We start from the raw sequence: 16,685 nt of genomic DNA, 5'->3' as shown, positions 1-16,685 counted from the left end.
AAAAACTGAAAATTGCCCATAGACATATTTTTCACCCCTTATACTCATACCATTATCCAATTTGTCAAATTTGATCTAAATTCTCTCAAAATCTCAAATTTTGTCCGCGGGTGGTAAAATTACGATTTTGCCCATGCACTCTAAAAATCACTAGAATTAAACTTTTTTACTGCCAAACCCTCAAATTATACTCAAATACTCAAATAATACTCTAATAAGTCAAATGGGGCCAAAAAAATTCTTTTCTAAAAATTCCCATTGTGTCCTTGGGTGGCAAATGACCATTTTGCCCCTGGACGGTAAAAATTCCGGTTTGACTCCAAATTGATCCTCGAACTCCAAATCATCATATTAAACCATTCTAAGACTTTAATATTCTTAATTTCATTTTAAATTCTCTATTTGATCTAGTTCGAGGCTTAAATTAACTTAATTGTACCATTTGGTACATTGTCGTCTTTTAACGATTTTTCTTTCGGGGCTTTCCAAGTATGCAAGCATATTGTCAATCATATGAATGATATGGAAAGTATTTTATAAGGTCGGGCTTGACAGCTAGAATCTGCAAATCAGAAACAGAACCAACTTAGTCAACCAAGTCAATCGACTAAGAGCTCTTTGTCTGCAATTTGAACTAGAGCACTACAAGACAGATTAACGGTTAGAACTCATCCTTAACTGTTTCCAACGGCCATAAACTGTGAAACTGTTATCAGAGTTGCATCTCCAAGTATAAAAGGGTCTTCCAACAATGAAAAACAAGTTTTTGAAGCTTTGAATGAGATTTGAGCTATAGAAAGTAGAAAAAACCAGAAAAGCTTCACTACACCTTACTGCACTTAAACGTCAATCTTTGTAATAGAGTTCAACACTTCATCTTGTACCATCTAGATCAAGTAAGTGATCATAGGTACTTCTTTATTACTTCTCTTGTATTCTTAGAGTGAGGGAGTCACTCTAAGGGGTTGTTCAAGCTTGGGATAGCTTGATTGTTAAAGTTGTGGTTGAGCCTTGAAAAACCACATTGGGTTTTAGTTGAGCCCGTGAAAAACTAGCGTAAAAGGTTTTTTGCTGAGCTTGGTAAAAGCCATTGTAAAGCTTGGTGAAAGCTTGTGAATTTCACCGGTCCATAGTGAATTTGTGGGAAAATCCTTGATTTAATAATTAAGGTAGTGGATGTAGATCTTGGACCAAACTACTCTAAATTGTGAGGTATTTTATACTCTGTTTTTGTTTTCTTAAGTTTTAGAAATTAGTTTCCAATCTTATCAAAAGCCAAATTGTGCTATTCACCCCCTTAGCACATATTATCGAGTCCAACAGTCATCTGCAATGATACTCCAACAATGTTGATAAAATAAAAAGGAAAACCCATCAGGACTCGTCACACTATTTTTATCAATAGCAAAAACTGTCTCCTTAACCTCAGCCATCGTAGGCACTACACACAGAAAATCGTTGTCACGATCAGATAATAAACAAGGATTTAAGGAAGCATTGAACCTGGAGTTATCACAGTTGTCCGCCTTCAAAAGGTTAGTAAAATATTCCACTGCTGAATTTTTAATAAGCTCTTGATCCTCTACAATTGAGCCATCACAATTTTGGATCCGGAATATTGAATTTCTCACTCTTTTCTTCTGCATGCGAATGTCAAAAAACCATGTGTTATTTTTCCCCTCAACCAACCACTTAACCCCTGATTTTTGCTGCTAGTACACCTCTTTAACACTGTGCAAATGGTTGAGTCTTGCATAGGAAATATTCATGCTTTCACGGTTTGCAAGAGATTGGTCTTCTTGGAACCTTTTTTCACTTCCTCGCCCTATTTCTCTGCTGAACGTAGATTACTGAAAATGACCCTAAACACATATTTACTCCAACCTTTAAGAGCCTTTTTAAGCCTTTGTTGTTTCAACCAAAAAGCCTTCAATCCTATCTCCTGCATCCGTAATTTCCAATTATTAGCAACAAAATCTAAAAAACCATGATGTTTTACCCAGCAATGGAGGAACCAAAAGGATGAAGGTCGCTGTACATTGGAGTTAGAGTAGGAGATTAGCAACGGGCAATGGTCTGAGCCATCTCGATTTAAATGCTAAATCTGAGTGGTATTAAAATGAAAACCCCATTGTAGGTTATAAACAACCCTGTCCAATCTTTGAAACATATGGGAGTTTGTCCATGTAAATTTATTGCCTTCAAAACTTGCATCCATCAACCCGCAATCAAGTAAAGCAGTGGCAAAATCTTCCATAGCACCTGTATGTGGATCTGCCCCAAATAATCTATTTTCCCTGCTTAAAATCATGTTAAAATCACCTCCAACTAGCCAAGGATCCTGTACATCATCTGTAATAATTCTCAAAAAATCCCATAAAGCTTTCCGTTCTAGTCTAGTACATTTTGCATAAATAAAGGAAGCTTGAATGGGAAAAGGAAGCCACGGAAAGGATAATTGAACATGCAAACATTGGGGATGGTCAAACCTAGTTGTGCAAGTGATCCCATGCATCCAAAAAATCCATATTTTTTGAGAACAATTAAAAGCCACCCTATCAAAGCCTAATTTTCTTCTAAAAAATTTAATCCTGGAAACACTAACTATCGGTTCCAAAATCACTAAAATCTTTATTTGGTGCATCATCTATACTTTTTTTAGTTCTCTTTTGGATTACTTTACCAGCCACTCCCTTCACATTCCAAAGCAAAGCACTGATCATGGATAAGTTCTAGTGGTGAATTGCTTAGAGATAGAACCATCACAGGATCCATCTGTCGACTCATAAGCTTCATTCTCTGAGAAAATATCCTCTTAAGGGACATATGAAACTTCACTATAAGATTTTCTTCTTCTGGAAACCATAGGGTGGTATTCAAAAGTTTGGCTATCTGACTACTCTCGGGCTTTCAAGTGAGAAGCCGATGTGTTGCTTTCTAATTGCCCTCGACTGTTGCTTTCTACTTGCCCTCGACTGTTGCTTTCTACTTGCCTATTAGCTTCTGGACTTTGGTTCCTCAACGAATATCCTTCATTGCTTGCATGGGAAATGAATGCATGAGAGGGGATAGAGCTATGTTGTTTGTTGAAACCACAGTGCTCTTCAACACACATGGTTATGCTACGATCTCCAGTAACACCCCTTTCACTTATGCATGGATCTGTTGAGTCGTTGGGCTCATTTCCAATCGATCGTTTATCATTTTCCTGCCTTTCAGTAGCTGCAGATTGGTTGCTAGTATGATGAACAGTATCGAGTTGAAGATAGCCATATGGACTCAGTGCACTATTCCTGTCTAGTTGACTGAGCTACACTACTCCCTCAGGGCTATTTTCACTACCATCTTGCACCTTTTCAACACCCAAGTTTACATGTTTCGAGCACTGTTTTTGACTCTCCAAATACTGTCCAACTTCCGGTAGCTTCATACCATCACCATGCATGTCCACCACAAATAAACCGATCCTCAAGTTTACAATTTTTCTTCTTTTTGGCTTTCCTGAGCGTCACATGGCCTGCATCCATTGCCCATTGAACATGATCAAAATCCCCAACATTCTTTACACTATCATTAGTGTCGCACCAGTCTGCCAACTCTCAGCCATCATTGCCTGCGTCGAACATCGAATATCCGCACTTCCATCCCTTGTTAGGCTCGCTCTGTGATGCGTTTGAGCTTTTAAATCTACTGCCTCCTTCCCTGTTACGACCAACGGAGCATCTAACAGCATCCCTTCAACACTTTGCTTCCCAGCATTCATCCTTACCATCACCGGTTGCGTTTCTTTCTCCCCAAAACACTTTTATGGAAATTGCATGTTACTGTTCACCTTCTCTGTTCTCCCCTGTTTTTCGGTTCCAAAATCCCCGCCAGCCTCCATTGTTTTAAACACCCCAAAAACATTAGAGATCTGAACGGGATCTACTCTACTACCCTCAAACATGACTTCCACTCCATGTAAGTCCTCGGCCCCGCTTTTACCAACCTTTCCTACTTCCACCCATTTCATACTCTGCTTTTTCAGTTCCATTCAAACCGGATCCTTCCCATTACCACCTGGAATCATTGGTTTTGCTGGTTGCTCCTGGCACAAAATTTTTTCTTTTAATTTAAGAAACAAACATGTATGTTTCAACATTATTACTTCAAAAAATATTCTAATTATTTAAGAAAATTTAAATAATTTTTTATTTTTTATTACATTTAATTAAATTTTCATGTTTTTATTTTGAGTCTAATAAGTGTTTATGATTAATTGTTATCAATCAAAATACTATTTATCATTTTAAATTACGTGCTGATATATGTCATATTGATATATTATAATAGATAATGATGTGATATACTAATATAATATGATGACATAATCATGAAATATTTTTCACCATTCACATTAGGGACACATTTACCATTACATTGACACTATGCGAATATAAAATGATAAATAGTATTTTGATTAATAATAATTAGCCATCTGTTAATCATAAGAGTACATCTAATCCAAAATAAAAAAAATAGACACTTAAATGAACACAATAGAAAAATAAAAATTTTTTAAAATTTTTTAAAAATAATTAAAAGTTTTTCCAAATATTATTCCTTTCTCTATATTCCATAACCACCTTTACTCTTTTTTTAATTTACTTATTAAACAAGGCAAAGTGACTTGAATTCCATTCTTTTGAAGTTGATATGCCTAACAATCTTTACTTGTCATTGAACCAAAACTAAATTTGTAATATTTAAACATTAATTTCTTGATGTACTCTTATTTATGCTTAAATTAGAAAAATTTTATTGCATTCTTATTCGTGGATTCTATAAAAGCTAATTTCTATGTCTAAACTAATATCATGACGATTAAAATAAATTATTTCTCACAAAAACGAAAATAAAAATCAATAGACAACACAAATATAGTTATTTATGATGAGTAATAATTTGTAATTATAGTAATATCACGTCAACATTCAAAACAAAACCCTAGACTAGTTGTATGGATCAATTTTAGGAGATCATGATTTTTATTTCTTTCTTATTATGGGAAAAAAAAGAGAAGAAAAACCGTTATCCCATGGGCTCCATTGCTTAATGTACTTCACCTGTCAATTTGGTTAGGCAAATCTGTCTTTTGTTTCTATAACACCATTTTTACCCTTAAAAAATTTAAATAAATTTTTAATGTTTTATTACATCCAATCAAATATATTTTTATTTTAAATCAAATAAACTTTTATAATTTATTATAGATTTTACATTAAGAGATGGAGTGAGTTTTGGATATATAAACATAGGTCTTCTATCACCTATTAGACATGATTTTTGGGTTGAAAATGTAGATTCGTAATTTATAGGTTTACTTATGAGATTTTATATTTAGAATTTAAAATCACATGAGGTTGGATTTAAGTTTCGACTTGCGACATGATTACGATATTACTAATTGTAATTAGTTAAAATAACATTTTATTTAAATCATGTGATATTAATATGAAATGTGAAAATACCATGTAAACATATAATCGTATCACATTATCATTCACTATAACATAATGACATCAATGTGGAGAGTGAAAATATACATTATCATATATTATAACATAATGATATTGATGTGAAAGGTGAAAATACCATATTAATATATAATCATGTCACATATTAACACCATGTGATATAAATGACAAGTCACGTGTAATTAACAAATGTTAATCAATTATTGATTTTAAAAGTTTATTTGATTTAAAATAAAAGTATATGAATTTGATCAAATATAATAAAAGTAATAAAAAAAAGAATTTATTTAAATTTTTTTAATTATTGAAAAACATTTTAAATAGTAAGATTTTTTTTCTTATTTTAAGAGATATGAATATTTATATAAAAAAAAGCATGTTTTAACCATTTACTGGATGTTTAGGGTGTTTATTAAATTTCAGTTAACAAATGCAAATTTTAAAAGTAAAAAAAGTGATACTTCCAACCACAAAAAAACCAATAGGTACAACCCTCGACGTGGCGTCGCACTAACCGCGACAAAGGTCTACCCCGAGCTCTCTCTCTAACGTACACCTAGTGCGCAGCATTGAAGACAACCATCCTTACCGCACAACCATCCTTATCCTATATCCCGCGGTGCACGTTAGCCAACATCTCTACTTTTTATCAACCTCGCATTTAACCCGCCAAGTCCCGACCAAGCCAACGGTCCAAAAACACTATTCGAAACCCTTTTTTGTCATGAAACCTTCATTCTTTCTTCTGAACTCAAACATGCCATCCGGGTCGGCTTCGTTAATATGGTTTCGAAAGGGGCTCCGGATCCACGACAACCCGGCTCTCGAGTATGCTTCAAGAACCTCCGCCTTTGTGTACCCTTTGTTCGTAATCGACCCTCACTACATGGAACCGGACCCAAAAGCTTTCTCTCCCGGGTCGACCCGTGCGGGCATAAGTCGGATCCGGTTCTTGCTGGAGAGCCTTGCGGACCTTGACCTAAGTTTGAAGAAACTGGGGTCGAGGTTGTTGGTGTTGAAGGGTGAGCCTAGTGAGGTTTTGATTCGCTGCTTAAAAGAGGTGATTTTCTGTTTGTAATACTTTGTTTATCGCTATGTTAAAACTATCACAAGTCTTTTTTTTTTTAAATGTTCGCTTCTTTTATGAGTTTGTGACAGTGGGATGTGAAAAAGATTTGCTTTGAGTATGACACTGATCCATATTATCAAGCTTTGGATAACAAAATTAAGGTAAGACTATATACTCCTTTTTTTTTTCCTTGTATTCTTTTTCTTAGAGCATGACCGTGGCTTCGTTCGAGTTCTCAAATTTTGGTGGAATATGAACTAAAAATTGCGTTCCAAAGTATACTGCAATATTTACAAGTTGGGATGTCAAGTCGGAGGTCTTAGGTTCAGATTTCGGTGAGAGGGTTGGGTTTTATGAGTGATGGGAGACAGCTCCATTTATAGCTGAAGTGCAATGAACTTTTTACACGTACCCAAAATGAAATATCAAGTCAAAATTGTATCTTAATTGACTAAGTTCAACTTGTTTTTAGTTTAAAATAGTATTGCTTAAAGTATTTTACAAGAAGGAAGTTAGCTTTATGTGCTTATGTTTTTGTATATGACGAAAATATTGCGTTTGTTTCAACAGAATTATGCTTCTTTAGCTGGAATAGAGGTTTTCTCCCCGGTGAGTCATACACTCTTCAATCCTGCTGATATCATAGAGAAGGTAAGCGAGAATATCGGTATCATAGAGTTTAGGTTTAAACTCAAATGCATAATTGATTGCTATTTGCTGGCTATATATTACTCATCGATTGCTACTCTACCTCAATGCAACTAATTTCTACAAAAGAATGGGGGAAGGCCACCACTGAGTTATCAATCCTTTTTGAAGCTGGCTGGGGAACCCTCATGGGCATCATCCCCACTTTTGGTTGAGCTTTCTTCGGTTCCTCCTGTTGGGGATGTTGCAAGCTTTGAGATTTCACAAGTTCCAACACTAAAGGAACTTGGTTATGTGCAAAATGATCAGGTATGGAGCCATTGATGCTTCAGAAAGTGCCTTTCCTTTTAAGGAGTTCTTTGTGAAAAAATTATATTATGTGCAGGAGGAATTGACTCCCTTTAGAGGTGGTGAATCAGAAGCATTAAGGAGGTTGAGGGAATCATTAAGTGACAAGGTATGATGTAAACATCTTATCTGCCAGCATGGAGTTGGTAATAGCAATACTTAAATATCTAATATGGAGTTTAAGTTTTAAAAAAGGCACCTTTTTGTTGGAAGAGGGAAGTAATAAAGTTTTATAATTTAATTTTTGATTGCTAAATCTACTATTGTTTTTTTTTTGTTGAAAAGAAATCTACCATTTTTAATACATTATGTAGATATATGATAGATTGCAGTGTCATTAGTAAGAATTACACTGTGGTTTTGGGGCAACCATCAAATGCTTTTGGTCAATTTCTTTTATTTTACTTATTGTTAATGCAGGGCTCCTGTTTGCAAGTGAGTAACTTGTAATAAAATTTGAATTTGTTTTTGCTGTCTAATGTAACTGTAATGAACTTGTATGGCCAGAAAATGTGCCATTTGGTAGGTTATATAAACCCATGAGCTTAATGTGGTTTGGGTGAATACGAGGCTTGTGAAATGTCTTGCTTATATGTTTGTGATGACATATATCAATCTCTTGAGGAAAAGTTGTCTGTACTCTTGTTAATTGTGGTAGCTTCACCTCATGTTTTTTTGATGGCTTTTGAGAGGATGATTTATAAGTGCCTGTTTAGGAAACATGAAGGTCCCTGTGGTCATCATTTTGATTTGTTATTCTATATATTTCCTTCTCTGCTTTGTGAGGATGATTATAAATTGCTGCTAAATCATGAAGGTCCATCTGGTTTGTCATTTAGTGAATCTGATTTCATGTAAAAGTCCCCTCACTCTTCTCATGGATTCAGAATTCTAGTTCTGTTCATCTTCTTTAAATTGAGTTGTTTGTTGCACTTTATTGATATGACTACTTTCTTTATACTGTAGGAATGGGTGGCCAACTTTGAGAAACCTAAGGGTGACCCTTCTGCATATATAAAGCCAGCAACAACTGTTCTATCACCTTACTTGAAAGTGAGTCAAACAAACATTTAATGATATTGCTAGGCACATTCCTTTGATTGTAAATTGTAATATGCAGAGAGAAATTTTTAAACAGAACTCATCCCTGCATATCTTTGACAGAAGAGGGTAGTAAATTAACGGTGATACTGGCTCCTCTTTCTCTATGATCTTTCTATATTTTTGATCCTTTTGGCAGTTTGGTTGTCTTTCTTCCAGGTACTTTTACCAGTGCCTTAAAGATGTCTATAAGAATGTCAAAAGGCATACATCACCACCAGTTTCCCTTGTTGGACAGGTTACTTTCCTCTTATTTATCACTCAATGGGGCTGCGGTGAGATTATTTGTTGTTTAGTCACCCTTCATTTTCCTTTTAAAGAGTTAACAGCTAGTTTCAATCTTTGCAGTTGCTATGGCGAGAATTTTTCTACACTGTGGCGTTTGGAACTCCTAATTTTGATAAAATGAATGGTAACAAAATATGCAAGCAGGTAAGTGTGTCTAATGCACTGCACTAAACCTCCTTTCACAAATCTGCTTCTGTTTGTTTCTTTCTCCTTTATTCCTCTTAGAAAAAAGAATAAAAAAAGGGAAAAGGTAAGGAAACAAAATAAATGAATACCGGATGATATCTATATTGTGGATAATGGTTATTTACAATGGGGTTTCATATAGGTTTGCAACTCTTATCTCCATGCATTCAAGCCCAGTTTCACTATAAATTGCATTATAGTTCTAAACAAACTGGTTATTTTTTCCTGAAAGATTCTCAACTTTTGGCTGTTTCATTAGAAAAATAAAACTATCATGTTGAGGGTGATGAAATTGCTGAACATCTGAATGGTTTTGCTTATAAAAAAAGTAAGGGCAAAAAAAAAAAAAGGGAATGGTTGTGATTCTATCTTGTTGTTCCTATGATCAGTTCCTCTTGCTTAGATCCAGTGTTATTCACTTATTCTCGCTCTTTCACCTCTTGGATCATATTTAGATGTAATATTTAGATGTAACTATGTTGAAATTATTTAATTTGTTCCCATGTAATCTATGCCCATCCCATGACAGGAAATTGAAAATTCTAGCAATTCATTTCAACATTAAAAGATGTCCATTTATTTCATGAGTTTGTAACTGTCATGTTTTAGTTTTGTACTTTAAAGCCTTGCTGAGATGCCATTTGGTGATTCAGATTCCATGGAATGATGATGATGAACTCCTAGCTGCTTGGAGGGAAGCTAGAACAGGGTACCCTTGGATTGATGCCATCATGGTCCAGGTTTCTGTGGCATAACTTGCAGCATTTATCTAATTTTTTGCCCATTTTGGTGCCATACTTAGAATGTGGATTTTAATTTTATAAATATGTGCTGGTTTAGCTACGGGAGTGGGGTTGGATGCACCATCTTGCACGGCATTGTGTTGCATGTTTTCTAACTCGTGGAGATCTGGTATATTACTTCAATTCTTCTGCACAGTTCTTCTTTCTATCCTTTTCTTTTGACATGAATCAGATTTTTTGCTAGTTTCTCCATTGGGAAAAAGGACGTGATGTCTTTGAGAGACTTCTGATTGATTCAGATTGGGCAATTAATAACGGGAATTGGCTATGGCTATCATGTTCATCATTCTTTTACCAGGTATAATGCTTTTATATATTTTATCTTTTTCAAGTCTCTTAATGGGGAGTGACTGGCACCATAACTAGACTAATGGATTAGTTCTAGCAGAGTATGTTGATGGAATTTGATACTATAAAAATATTATTGTAATTACATGACTTTTGGATTATCTATTGATTAATGATCTATGGTTAGTGCTAAATGTGTTCACTGAATAATCTTACTTGTCAAAATCAGGTGGTTCATAATAACCTGATCTGTTTTTTATTAAATGTTTTGAAGTAGTAGTCTATTATATGGCCTCCATCTTTGATTTCTCAGTAATCTGAAGGGATGCCTAGGATGTAGGTTCTTAGAGTCAGGTTCTGCCCTCTAGAATTGCTGCTAAATTTTGCTCTTCAATTAATCTAACTGAAGCTTTCTACATTCAATGATTGTTGTATGGAATAGTACAACCGCATATATTCCCCTACATCATTTGGAAAGAAATATGATCCCCATGGTGATTATATTAGGCATTTTCTCCCCATACTGAAAGGTATTGTTCAATTCCACCCTCATCATCATCTTTGAGCAAGCTTTCAGGTGCTATATCTAATATATGAACATTGTGAGTGGTTATCAGACATGCCAAAGGAGTATATATATGAGCCTTGGACAGCTCCTCTAAGTGTTCAAAACAAAGCAAAGTGCATAATTGGAAGAGATTATCCAAAACCAGGTCCGTAATCTCATTGTGGTTTTAATTACTTGGTTGTTCTATTTATTTTACTCTGAGCAACAAACTGTGATTCACTGGACTAGTTTCATACATGTTTGATACCATGGTTTGATTTATATACATTGGTAATGCTTTCAAAGTCCATATGCATAGCTGCTGAGTGATGCACTCTGACAAACACCAAATAAGAGAGAGATACCAAGGGTCAAGAATCAAGAAGCTGTACTTAAAGAGAAGGAACATGGCTATGTGGAATATAAGAGTACTAGAGAATTGTCAAAAAGAAAAAAAAAAATAAATAAAAGAAGAGTAATTGACAGACTGGAGAAGTGAGGGATAAGTTAGAAGTCTAATCATAAGAATGATAATGTGGGCTGTTTCCTATCTCAGGAGTTGAATTGACAAATGGGGCCGTTAGTTTTGCATACCTGTCAGATACAGGGGCATTATTAATTTGACTTTTCTTGAGCAGGCTTAATATGTTATCAGCTGTAGTTACAGATCATATTAACTAAATCAATTCCATTCTATTCCTAATGCCTTCAGTAACAACTTGGATAGTTTAGTACATTGTAAACCCCAGATATAGGCCAATATGGTATTTTCTTGAGGTTTGCTGTTTTATATAAGAAGGTTTATACAGATACACTCTTTTGCTTATTTCCTTGCAATTCATTTCAGTGGTATCTCATGATTCCGCAAGCAAAGAATGCAGAAGGAAAATGGGGGAAGCTTATGCCCTCAACAAGAAATTGAATGGTGTGGTGAGTGAAGACGATGTAAAAAGCTTGAGAAGGAGATTGGATGAAGATGGAGGGCAGGAAGCCAGAGGTAGAAGGCAAAGACAAAAGCTGATCAGCTGAGTTAGAGAAGACATTCTGTTTCAGCCAAGGACCCTGGCACTACTAAGGACAGGACAGGTTGCATCACAATTCCCCATATCAGATTATAGAGATTGTTAGGACAACTCAGAATTTAGTTTATGCAGAGTATGTATTATATATATCTATCTACAACAACGACAACAACCCTAATCTATTAACTGGAAATATGGTATTTCTTTAGATTTGAATCTTTCAATTCCCCAAGTTTTGAATAGCAAACCTAGTCCAAAGTAAGAGCAAACCAGTCTGCAAGCAAGTTATTTCCTCGTCAAGGATTTAACAAACAAGAAATTGAATGATACTTAAACCAATTCTTGAATTATTTAAAAAAACTTATTTATTTATTATTAATTAATTAATTATTATTAATAAAAATTTTACTTCTAATTTTATTCTATATGATCTTGATATGTCGTATTAGAAGATATTTAACAAATAATCAATTCTTAATTATAAAAAAAAATTTAATTTAAAATAAAGCAGAATGAAATATAAAAAATAATATGGATTTATTTAATATTTTTAAATAATTTTAAAAAATTTTCAAATATTATATCAAAGGTGTACGATCATAGTTCGGATTGTTCTTCCATATAAGCAGATCCCCGGAAAGGGCAACCTTTTCCGCTGACATGGCAACAATCATTCAATAAAAATAAAAATAAAAAAAACCCAAAAATTTTCCACAAAGTTCGCACGTGTAACGGAATTGGCATGTGCCAAAACGACCCCCAGGAAAGAAACAGCGAACCCCATCATCGGCAGCCTCCTCATCCACTCTTTGAAACCTCATTTCCCATTTTCCCCATTTGTTTGCTCTGAAAGACAAAGGAAGCAGAGAGTGGAAACAAACCCCAATCGCTTTTCTTCTTTTCTTTTGTTCCGGTATTTCTCAAAAGTAGGCGGGGCGTGACCTGAGATCAGCAAAGCCACTCAAACCCTAAAATCTTGAATTCACGAACATGTGGAGAAGGTTAGTGACTTCACAGCTCAAAACCCTAGCCGCAGCTCCATGTCGATCCGCTCCTAGAACGGCGCCGCTTCCATTCAAATCTCACATTTCTCCGTCCCCTTCCGCTGCTTTCCTCACTCACCACTTCTCCACCGAATCAGGTAAATCTGATTTCCGTAGATCCTCGTCATCGATTCATTTTGATTTCAAGCTTTACACCCATCAGATAGCCTTTTAAATATTGAATTAATAATGAGAATGTTCTTGATCAGTAATTGATGTGCTTCGAAATTAGATGAAGAGGTTAAGTAGATTTAGTTTTTATGGAAAATGATGTTGTTGTTGGCGTATCCAATATTGATTTCGTGTTTTTGTTTTCAATTGGCTTGGATTGTGTAGCGGATACTGCTGTGAAGAAGAGGGTTGAGGATATAATGCCTATCGCTACTGGTCACGAGCGCGAGGAGCTTGCTGTTGAGCTTGAGGTGGTTTTTCCTCTCTGTTTGGCTTTAAAATGTGACAACTTTCTTGTGACGTTACTCTTCTACTGTTAAAGATTCAAATTGTCGAATATATTGTTATTTGCTTTACGGCTAAATTCAATTTACTGCTCTCTCAGTTTACAGGTCGGTGATTTCTCATTCTGTTTTTTCTTTTTTGCGTTATTTTGTTTAGGGAAAGAAAATCCTTGAAGATGTAAACTATCCTGAAGGTCCTTTTGGCACAAAGGTTAGTATTACGATCATGTGCGCATCATCTTATAATGGAAGATGGTTGTTTGAAATACTAACAATTATCTCCTCTTCAATTTTGTTTAATAGCATTGCTATAAATTACTACTATGTTTTTCTTGCATTCATTCTTTTATTCTGTTTGTATCTGTATGGCTTAAAGTACTTGGGTGTGTGTGCATTTTTATTTAAATGGTTTACCTGATGTTGATGTATCCTGTGACCACTTTTTATCATTATTTTGTTGATCTGATGTTTCATAATGTAAGTAAAAGTATATCAAAAGATGTCGTGCTTGAAAACGCGCTAGGTTCATTGTTTGGTATTGTTGACACATCTCTTTTCAATGTTGTTAACTAGTTGGAATTGCCCAGTGACTCGTTCCAGACTTCCAGTTTATGTTAGCATTGTGCTATCTTTTGGCATTTGACTCATTTTTAGATTCGAGCAATGAATATTTGGAAGCAACTTTTGATATAACTTATTTTAGTCCGTAGGTTTAGTTTTCCTCAAGCAATGTCTTTTTTTCTTCTGCATGTCTTCTCACTGGTGGCCCTGGTCACTGGTAGACTAGGCCTAAGGGGAGGGAGATGTTGAACTGTGAACATTGATCTCCATGGTGGGGTAATAATCCATATGTGAAGCCTGGACTGTTAATATTTTATTTTTCAGCAACATTATGGTATGGTTCACTCTGCTTCCTGGATTATAGTTCTGCCACTTTTCGGACGCTAGAATATTAAAAGATATTATGCAAAAGAGAGAAAGAAAAATTGTTTCTACACTCAATTTTTTTTTTGTTCTGGATTTGTTAAATTTGTGTACCGCAATGTTATTCTACTATATATTTGTACTGCACGTTTTATCCATTTATCAGCAACCCCTTTTTGAAAGGCTGGTCCACTATGAGTGATCCCATTTTTGAGCTGTCTGTAATAACTGATGTCATTGTATATGTAAGAAGTCTAGCCATTTTGTAGGGCCTAATAATCTTTTTGTGCTAGGTAATAGTATTACATACATGATGTTTGAGAATTATCGTGGATTTTTTGCGGTTTATTTTAAATTGTCTCATTTGAAATCATGTTTGGAAATTTATCATTTTGAGTTTGGGCCTCTATGTTATGGTGATAACACCGTTTTTTTGCTGGAAACTGGAATTATTGACCTTTATGAAGTCATAAGATTGATGTCATGATATGACTTTTGATGGTAGAAGTCATCTTATCTGCTTGTAGGAAGCTCCTGCTGTCATCAAGTCCTACTATGACAAGAGAATAGTTGGATGCCCAGGAGGTGAAGGCGGTAGGTTCTTTTCATCACTTCTCTGCTTCTGTATTTCTAAGTTCTAACTGTGGTTGTTAATGTTTGCTTTTTCTTAGATTTATACAAAATTGAGTCTGCTTGAACTAATACTTGAGTTCATTTGTTTTGCTTATTTAAAAAATGCAGAGGATGAGCATGATGTTGTCTGGTTTTGGCTGGAGAAAGGCAAGCCACATGAGTGCCCAGTTTGCTCACAGTATTTCGTGGTAAGTGGATATCTTGAATTAGGAAGCATTCATTCCTTATGTCCTAACCTTGAGTAGCTATATTTGAGCTTACATCTAAACGTCAATTTCTTTGCGTTCATCGGATCTGTATCCTGTTTAGTTGTTGCTGTTAGCCCATACATGGATTCACCAAAAACTTTGAAGATTTGAGATCATTGTTAATGATTTGGCAACATGGAACAAATAAGACTAGTATTAGTTTATTCTCAGGCAAGCCTTGTGGGCTTCAGTCAAGAGCATAGTTGAACCACCGGTCTGTACAATAGATAGCTTATGCCTTATGTATATGGATGTTATGTTGGTCAACTTGGTTCTGGTTACTTGATGGGTAACTCTGTAAATCTGATCAGTGAATACAACTAACAACCATCTATTAGATTGAGTTGCAAATGTTTGAGCTATAAGATATTTTATAATGTTTGTAGATGACGATACGTGAATGAAAAAGTTGAAACTACAAATAATTGATTTCTATTAACCAAAGACCAAAGTCTGATCTTGAGGCTAACATGCTATGACTAAAGTGAGTCCTGGAGACTTTAAGGTTAACAGTTCATCCAATTCCCTTAGTTTAATGCCCGGTTATGCAATTAAATGAAATGAATGAAGTGGCATTCTTACCATGGCAGCCTTTTGTAACCTGTGCAGCAAAAATACTCGCATATTTCCAGCATTGTAGGAATTTCCTAATTATTTCCATTGATGTTTGGCAGCTGGAAGTTGTTGGCCCTGGGGGACCTCCTGATGGACATGGCGATGATGATCATCATCATTAATTGCAACTTTTTTCAGGTTTCCTAATGGAATAAAATTGGAGAAGATGATGGAATGATGTCCAGTATACAGTTGCACATTCAAAAGTTAGAAAAAGCTTTTGTCTTGTTTGGTTTTTATTGGCCCTTGGTTCTCGTGGCTGTTGCTCAGGCAACGTTTTGAGATGGTATCTCTCTGTTTTTGTGGTGATTTAGACACAGGGTGGTCATCTGTTTGAACTATGGATCTTCTTAGGTTAACTCTAATGCATGGCCAAATAATCAATGGCTACCTTTCCATTCTTTCATGAAACTTGCTGGTGTTAAGTTTTGAAGGAATCTTACGATCTTGAACCCTTTAGTATTTTGGTTTCGTTGTGATTGGACTCTTGTATTATAATTCCCTGTCATTGTGTTCAGATGTTCCATTTTCTGTTTCATCCTACAGATCTGATAGTACCCATAGCATTCCCTCGGCTCAAAAAAGAATGCAGGTTTGTGTGTCATTGCACACAATTAATCAAATGAATACTCAAAAATCACGATGAAATGGGTATTATGGACAGGTGGGTAATAATTGCTATGTACGAGTGTTTGCCTTTGTCACTACTACAATACCCAACCAAGAAAATTGGTATTGTGCTTGGTACAAGGACAAAAGCAAAGGAAGAGAATCCAAGACTTTTTTGGTTTTAATCCATAGTAAGGAAGAGAGTGAATACCTTGAAAGACAATTTCTTTTTCTTTCTATTTGTAGAGGTCTGGTTTTGATTATTTTATTATTATTATTATTATTCTTATATATATGTTGTTTTACATAATGGGAGAAAGTAATTATGTCATATAGCTTTTT

The 16,685-nt window shown here is 35.1% G+C and overlaps 2 protein-coding genes across 3 annotated transcripts; both read left to right on the top strand.

Annotated features, from left to right (window-relative positions):
• LOC18595776 ((6-4)DNA photolyase) lies at positions 6,188-12,048 on the top strand. Of its 2 annotated transcripts, none has more exons than XM_018124011.1 (14): positions 6,188-6,576; positions 6,675-6,746; positions 7,156-7,236; positions 7,363-7,542; positions 7,619-7,690; positions 8,548-8,634; positions 8,822-8,920; positions 9,031-9,114; positions 9,810-9,890; positions 9,997-10,068; positions 10,144-10,257; positions 10,690-10,777; positions 10,865-10,960; positions 11,642-12,048. In XM_018124011.1, exons 1-14 carry the CDS (start codon positions 6,241-6,243, stop codon positions 11,821-11,823), a joined length of 1,644 nt encoding a protein of 547 aa, XP_017979500.1. In that variant the 5' UTR covers positions 6,188-6,240; the 3' UTR covers positions 11,824-12,048. The 2 variants fall into 2 exon arrangements, with proteins under 2 accessions (XP_017979500.1, XP_017979499.1); XM_018124010.1 differs by having other exon boundaries at positions 9,810-9,896.
• On the top strand, positions 12,513-16,251 carry LOC18595775 (cytochrome c oxidase subunit 5b-1, mitochondrial). Its single transcript, XM_007023876.2, has 6 exons — positions 12,513-12,957; positions 13,196-13,281; positions 13,472-13,525; positions 14,766-14,832; positions 14,980-15,059; positions 15,794-16,251. Exons 1-6 carry the CDS (start codon positions 12,807-12,809, stop codon positions 15,854-15,856), a joined length of 501 nt encoding a protein of 166 aa, XP_007023938.1. The 5' UTR covers positions 12,513-12,806; the 3' UTR covers positions 15,857-16,251.

This window comes from Theobroma cacao, chromosome 6 (genome assembly GCF_000208745.1).
Source record: "Theobroma cacao cultivar B97-61/B2 chromosome 6, Criollo_cocoa_genome_V2, whole genome shotgun sequence".
NCBI lineage: Eukaryota > Viridiplantae > Streptophyta > Magnoliopsida > Malvales > Malvaceae > Theobroma > Theobroma cacao.
Note: the sequence above shows the minus strand (reverse complement) of the source record. Positions and strands in the feature narration are given on the sequence as shown.